Source organism: Macrobrachium nipponense, chromosome 25 (assembly GCF_015104395.2).
Source record: "Macrobrachium nipponense isolate FS-2020 chromosome 25, ASM1510439v2, whole genome shotgun sequence".
Lineage (NCBI taxonomy): Eukaryota > Metazoa > Arthropoda > Malacostraca > Decapoda > Palaemonidae > Macrobrachium > Macrobrachium nipponense.
In genome coordinates this window covers 57,563,169-57,571,054 of record NC_087214.1, presented here as the reverse complement: position 1 = coordinate 57,571,054, position 7,886 = coordinate 57,563,169, and the positions used below count along the sequence as shown (strand labels likewise).

Genomic DNA, 7,886 nt, shown 5'->3' with positions numbered 1-7,886 from the left:
TTTAAAGTACTAAGGTAAACACTTGTGAGCTTGTTGCAAGAATTAACCTCATCTTGCATTGTGAAACAGACTGATGGCAGACTTTATTTTCAAATTTGCAACATTTTCGTGATGAATTAACATTAACAAATGAAATAATAAGAGTTCCAATCTGGAAGGAAATGTCCGTGTCATTTATCATTTACACCTTTTATCATGATAAGGCCAACATGATTAATAAGAAAAAACCTGCATAAAAAGAAATTTCATATATATATATATATATATATATATAGAGAGTAGTATATATATGTATATATAGATATATATATATATATATATATAGTATACATATATAGTATTATATATATATATTATATATATATATATATATATATATATATATACATATATAGTATGTATATACTCTATAGGATATATAAGTACATATCTTAGTATAAATATATGATCTATAATCTATATAAATATATAATATAATATTATATAATATTATTATTATATATATATATATATATATATATATATATATATATATGATATATATATACACACACACATTTGAAATCAGAATTACTTGTAAAAAAGATTCATTAATATTCAGGCACACAGCTGCATACATTTATAAATGTATACACGAACATACTTTAGCAACACATCCAGATATACAAAGTAAATGCAAGAAAATACGATGCAAAATGATTGAGAAACGAAGCTTCCCTTTATTTACTCTTTACTCGACTTTATTCAAGCCAATAAAAATAACAGGACTTTATCTAAAAGATCTTCAATAGCAAAACCTATCGTCAGTGAACATGAGGATGTAGATATTACTCTTCTACCAGTCCTTTCTCATGCCGCTATTATTATTTCTTTCTACAATGCAACTGAATAATGATGCATGAATGTGGCCCGCAGCGACTATCTGGCCGTCAGGGCGTGGAATCTGAAGATGCAGAAGCCGAGAACCAACAAACACACGAAGGACTGGCAGTGAACGCTCGTGCTCTCTCCTCCTTGCATCGCTTCCGGGTGCTCGCCTGGGTCGGGGTCGGGGGCGGGGGGAGAGAGAGAGAGACAAAGAGATCTTAGACAGGGACTAGATTACTCGTTCATTCAAGTTTGAAATGCAAAGGCTCAACGTTGGGTTCTACAAGTCTTTGAGCTGGAAAATCACTCAATGATTAAATTCAGTTAATTCAGTTTAGAAGATTGGTATTTTTACAGACTTTCTTGTTGACAGACACTTTTCAAGATCAAAAGAAATAAGAGATCTTACATTTGCACATCCATTAAACATGATAATAGGTTACGTGTCTGAATTCGCCCTAGAAATTAAGGGCCTATCAAAATTTGGTTAATATTAATTGACAAAGTAGGGTTTAAATTTCACATATATAGAGATAGTAGTTTTGCTAATTGTTTATATTTGCTGATTATTATAAGACTAAATTGCATAAAGGAAAGAAGCTGATAATTAAAACCAATAAATTACATAGAACTTCCGAATAGGACCAAGTAAATATCACAGTACAGACTAGAGATATTTCAATTAAAGTCTAGAAATAAGTATTTTTGAAAGTGTACGTATATCCGTTAAAATAAACCTGCTTACACAGGTTTCAGTCATCATGCATTAATATCTAAATCCCATATAGTAAGCTTAGTCAGTGATGGTTAGTATTAGTTATAACTTGTGGTTCTTTGCATAAAACAGGAGTTATATAATCTGATAGTAGATGATTTTAGTAGAGATTATATGAAGCACAGATTACACTCAGCAGTATTACTAGCAGAAGTCATCATCTCTTTAATATATTAATAATTTTATTTGACTTATGTAGTTCTCCACAATAATAGGGTCTTATCATCGCATTCTCAGGTTTATGACTTCTGCCTTAAAGATATCTGGGATTTCTCCATAAGATACTCGTATGACAGCAGTCTTCAGATCTTCTTGATGATGGACATTTCCTATGTTATGACTCTCAGCCTCAATGTCATTTCATAGTTTCCAGTCGTGGGGTATTGCTGGATGGTTCATTGTAGGCATTGCTAAAAGGTATTTGCAGCGTCCTTTTGGCCCCTAGCTGCTCCCACTTTTTAGCCTTCTTTTCATTCATTCCAGCTTCCTTTATTCAAACTTCCTGACCAACACCTATAACTGTTACTTCCTGGTGCTGAGTTTACTCGCTGTTCCAGCTTTAGATCTCTGTATTTTATATGCTTTACTTTCTAGATCTCTTTCTTCAACTCACTCTTCACTATCTTTGGCGTTGAACGGCGGAAAGTACCCAAGTACTTTTCTTAACAGCCTAGGATTCATAAATCAGCCACTTCATATTTTGTTTATTTTCCATATTCACTGGATTTTGTCATTTATTAGATTTAGGCGTTTCTTTGTTAATATTTCATTATAGTTTATATTTACTTCTCGATTTCTTTTTCTGTACTAGGCTTCTTTCTCTGCAAGGGCGCTATGGCTTGTTACATGCTGCTTTCCACCCAGGGTTAATTGTCTAGTAATAGCTAATCTACGAGTATAATAATAAAATCCGATGGATCTTTCTTGTTTATCCGCCAGGGTTGGGGACGGGGTAAGTAGGCTATCCTGCAAACCTGTTCGTCCGGCCAGGGTGAGGGTTTGGTAGGTACGGGATCAGGAATGTAGGTGAGGCGTGGCACATCCACCGTTCTGCAAACCTGTTTGTCTTCCCCAGGTGGTTGAGGGTTGGGTAGAGGATCGGGAGAGTAGTAGAGACATGAGGGACAGCGCCGAGTTCCAGCGCAGCGTAGCGCAAGCCATCAAGCTCGTTATTACAAAAATGAAGGCCAAGGGCACGGGCAACCTTATGCTCTGTTCTAGCCCAGGCCTAAAAAAGGAAGAAAATAACAGGAGTTTCCAAAGTCAGGGAGTGGACGGAAAGAAAGAGGACCACCGATGTACACATCTAGTCGAAATCGATAAAATGTAGGGACATTCAATATGGCAATTACAAAAACACCGGTTTGAATAAAAAACGTCAAAATTGCTGAATCCAAGCTGATTGTGGCAACTCATAGTCGACTAACTACCATGAACATATTTTACTGTATAGGTCAACGGAAGTAAGATGGGGTTTGAAGGAGATTTGCTAAACCATTCGTTCTCATTCGGGGATCGAACCCGCGCTCTATCGTTGTTAAGGCGAGAGTCTCAACCACTGAACTACGAGGACGAATTTTTAATTGAGTGATTTCATAAAAATTGAAGCAAAAGATAAAATCAAGATGGAAAATGAATAAATAATTTATATTTCATGAGCAAAATATTTTACTAACATGTTTCGAAAATGTTTTATTTCACTGTTCCCCACATGAGTAAACTATTTTACTAATATTTTATTTCACTATTCCCCAATCACCTTATTATTTTTCCGTGAGAGAGAGAGAGAGAGAGAGAGAGAGAGAGAGAGAGATTAACAAGCCTTCTCATATCTGGGTTCATCCGAAATACATGCAAATTACATTCTAATCGAATTTCAGCCCCTCCGTCACACGCACGCACACTCACTCACACGGGCTTCGAAATCAATCCTTTTCCGGGAGGACCCCTAATTTCATTTCTCTACTCCCGCGTGTGATTAAGAAAGCCGGAATAAGGCAGGGAGCAGTTGCCAGCCTTCAAATAGACTTTTTATCATTAGGTTACGTTACAGTTGGCCTCAAATAGGCTTATATTTGTTGTTTTTTATATTTTTTAAGTTAGAGAATATGAAATACGTTCAATGTTATACATACATATCACGCCGAGATTCATGGACTTCGCAGAAGCAATATTGATTGTTATACAATTCATGATTGAATACACATGGTATGAAATACCATGTTTGCCAACAGTCGTCGTGCCTTGTTCATAACATCTTTTCTTTTGATATAGCTGTAACCAAGTTGGAAATAGAGGGGGTAGGGGGGCCCGTTGTATTGCTTGGGTTGAGGTGAGATTGGGTGAATTTGTCATCATACTTGCTATTATATCATGAATATCTCCCTACGTATGTAACTTACATACAGAATACTGTCTCCCTATTAAAATTGAAGGTCCAGTCGTGTCGATTGGAGAACCAGTTCATCTTGGATAAAGGAAGAAAACAGAACATGCAAAAGTCAAAAGGGAGGATAAAGGTGTCATGGTGGCGATATGAGCAGAGGTGGACACTATGGTGATGGCATGGAAACTGGGCGAGCATATCAGTAAAAGAGGGGAATGCAGGTACTCCATTCTTCCCCAAAACGTAGTAAATATTTTTCAACGCTCTAAAGGCTTTGGGGTTTTTCTTTGTCTAGATATATACTCTTTTTCTCTGTTACTTTGTCTAGATATATACTCTTTTTCTCTGTTACTTTGTCAAGATATATACTCTTTTTCTCTGTTACTTTGTCTAGATATATACTCTTTTTCTCTGTTAATCACCACTAATTAAATACTGCATTCTGGGATTACCTGTGGTAATTAATTCTTGAATCTTCATTGGAAATAGTATGTCTAGTTCTAAATATACTTTATTGTCGCATTTATCACCGCCATATTTATAGATATCCTTGGGCGTAGCATACGAATCCGTAACTTGAACATTTCCTATACGTGGAAACGTCCTTCATGGAATGCAAATTCTTAGAGTCTATTTATTTAGTAATCCCTGGTCTATTTCTTCATGTTTTTACTTAATGTCAGTTTTGCCTGATAACATTGCCGCCTTTATGAAGCTTACCATCGTACTCAGAAATATCTGTGTTTAAGTTTTACTGCATTTTCAATAGTAAATGCCAAAATTACTTGGCGTGGCCCTGCACGTGCGTCGTTATGCCCCAATATTCTGGGGATTCTTTTCAATAATTTAGCTCCTTGCTTATATAAATGTAAGTGCAACTGGAACTCATATATGATAGATTTCGGCCCCCCAAGCAAATACAGTTCGAAACTATGCTTGCGGTTTAGGCTACCTTGGATGTAAATTCAAAAACTTTAGGACTGAAGCTGTTTCAATTTGTTTGCATTGCTATTTATGTTAACATTCATGAACATTAAATGAGAACATGATTCACACCAATGTTCTTGCCAATTCCTCGTTTAGTCTCCGTTTACATTAATTACACTAAAGTTTATTTAATAATACTTATTTATCATAGCTTCATAACATCTGTACTGTCAAAGGAAAGACGCGTTCTCAGATCATAGCTTCATAACATCTGTACTGTCAAAGGAAAGACGCGTTCTCAGTCCTGAACTACGGACCCACCCAGGAATCTTACCATTCAGAATGTAAACACTGACAGAGGCAGGTTCAGCATTGGCCGGGGCGCAAGTATAGTTGCCGGAGTCCCCTATGGTGGCCCTGGTGACGACAAGTCGCGACGTCCTCGAGTGCTTGTCGGTGACGACGCTGATTCCCCCCCTTGAGCTGTAGTTGATGAGCGTTGTGCCCCTGAACCAGTACATGTACTGGGGAGGCTCCGGACTTCCCGTGACTGAGCAGGTGAGGTTGATGTTGCTCCCGCTGACCATGTGGATCTCTCGAGGACCGCTGATGTGAGCCTCGGCCTCTGGAAGGTAAAGGGAGATGGGTGAGTGACTCTTCAGTGGTCGTGGGCTACTTGGCCCATCTGATTTTTGTAAGTCTTTTTATAGGACGTGAAGCCTATAAACGTACCTCAAACTTTTTTTTTAATTAATTTATTTGGATGGTTATGGATCATTTCTCAATATATTACCTGAAATCATGGTACTATAGCTCTTCTCTCTGATACACACACACACACCACACACCCATATATATATATATATATATATATATATATATATATATATATATATATATATATATATATATATATATATATATATATATATATATATAATATATATAAGGGAAGATAAAAAAGATGGAAATCTGACCTTCGCAAGTATTATGGAAACATGTAAAAAACACACAAATTGGAGAACAGTTACATTCAAAACCACCTGCAGTTCTGGAGCATCAGGCTCCCCCTTCAGTGTCTCCACACTGAAGAAGGAGCAGGACACTGAAACTCTAAGTGATTTTGAATACATTTGCTCTCTAATTTGTGATTTTCTTCAGGTTTCAAAAGTCGATTCTGATCTGTTATCATGAGGGAAACGTGTATCAAATTCTGACTGTGACTGCCTTAGATACAAAAATGCCAACCTAGACCTTGAAGAATGGAGCATTAACAAGAGCTAATTTTTTTCAGCTGGATTGGTATGGAATGAATGTAAATAGTAAACAATGAGAAGGTTCTTGTGGAATGAGTGGGAGGAATTCGGCATATGGAAAATGATAAGGTAGGATTGTTTTAGATTAAGTAGGGTGAAGTCTGTGATGGTTTAGGCAAGGGAAGCTGTTAGGTAGGATCAAGGTTTGTTACAAAATATCTAAATCAGTAGTTTGATCACACGAGGAAACTCTGAAAACTGACTTACATGAAAAAAAGAGAAAGGTTGTGACAGAATTGATGTAAATGCAATTGATGGTTAAGGAGAACTGGCATTATAGACTATAATTTCTCAAGAGCTATTAGAAGTTTTTACAATGAAAATATAAGCAAGTATTAGAAAATGGAGGCATGAGAGTCGTTGCTTTGGTGTAAATGGGTACCTAAGGTCAGGAAGAATTACCTTAGCTTACGCAGAGGTTGAATCCTTTTATGAATGGAGTGTTGACAAAAGTTAAAGAAGAGCATGAGATGTATAGATATATATAGTTACGTAAGAAAACAGATTTCGAATAGATAGAGTGTGGAGTGGCTTCTTTCGGTGAATGCATAGTGTCACTTAGCGAAAATGAAATGAAATTTTGAAAGCGCTGGTGTGAATAGGAAGCCCGAAATCCTTATTCATAAAAGTTCCAAACTAAGCTTCACTGTTACTTCACTGTTAGATATTCCTGCCTTCCATTTACCCTTAAAATCTCACAGTCTTTTTTACTAGTATAATTTTTACATTTAACCTTTGTTTTCAGAACCTTCCAGACTTTCACTACCCTAGGCAACTTCTCTTAATTACTGCCAGCCAAGCTTTGCATCATCTGCCTACGTGAGAAAGGTATGTTTCTAAACGAAAAAAGATTTTAAATTTAGTAGAAATGAATTTGTACCGAAGATTTACTTTTAAAGATATCATATGCCGTGCTCGTTAGGTTCGTGTGTTAGCCGAGAAGAAAGATATTCATTTCATTTTTTAAGTATATTCTGTAACCCATTAATTTTTTAGGGAGACACCCTTGCTTTAACCCTTGGAAATTAAACTGAATTACCAAACAAAACTAAAAGATTCACATAACATTGAAAACTAACGTACCGACTTGCAAGTAATGACAGCATTACGGAAATTCTATACCTTCACTTAAAACCCAAGACTTTTGAGTTGAAATTATGCAACAAAGGTTTATCGTGGAAATTCCGACCTGCTCAGAACCGGGGATTTCATTTTGGTATTTTACATCGCGAATATGATCGTTTAAATTCTCGGATTTGGTGACTATGCATTTTCTCTAATGAGAAACATTCGGGAAAAGGGAAATCTTATGGGTTAACGTGATTTTGGCATGATTGGGTCAGTTACTACCAGGGTCTGGTTTCAGGGTAAATTTAGCAAAGCCAGAATTTGATTAGAGAAGCAAGGATTCCAAATTCTCTCTCTCTCTCTCTCTCTCTCTCTCTCTCTCTCTCTCTCTCTCCTCTCTCTCTCTCTCTCTCTTGTAGTCACACTTGTACACGTTAACCTTTCGATAGTAAAGATAAAACAGGAAGAGTAACTCTTGCAGACATATTTGTGTTTAATCAAAGAGAATGAAATCAATTAACGTCCTTCACGCAATAGATCTAACCGT

General features: G+C 36.4%; 1 protein-coding gene across 1 annotated transcript in view; it reads right to left on the bottom strand.

Moving 5' to 3' along the window:
- Positions 1–559: 559 nt before the first annotated feature.
- Positions 560–7,886, bottom strand: part of LOC135199433 (hemicentin-1-like) — a 465,638-nt gene continuing 458,311 nt past the window's right edge. Inside the window, exons 4-5 of the mRNA XM_064227464.1 lie at positions 5,290–5,580; positions 560–1,037 (exon numbers count right to left, since the gene is read on the bottom strand). Of these exons, the coding sequence (XP_064083534.1) occupies positions 919–1,037; positions 5,290–5,580 (410 nt within the window). The 3' untranslated portion in view covers positions 560–918. The remainder of the gene's footprint in view (positions 1,038–5,289; positions 5,581–7,886) is intronic.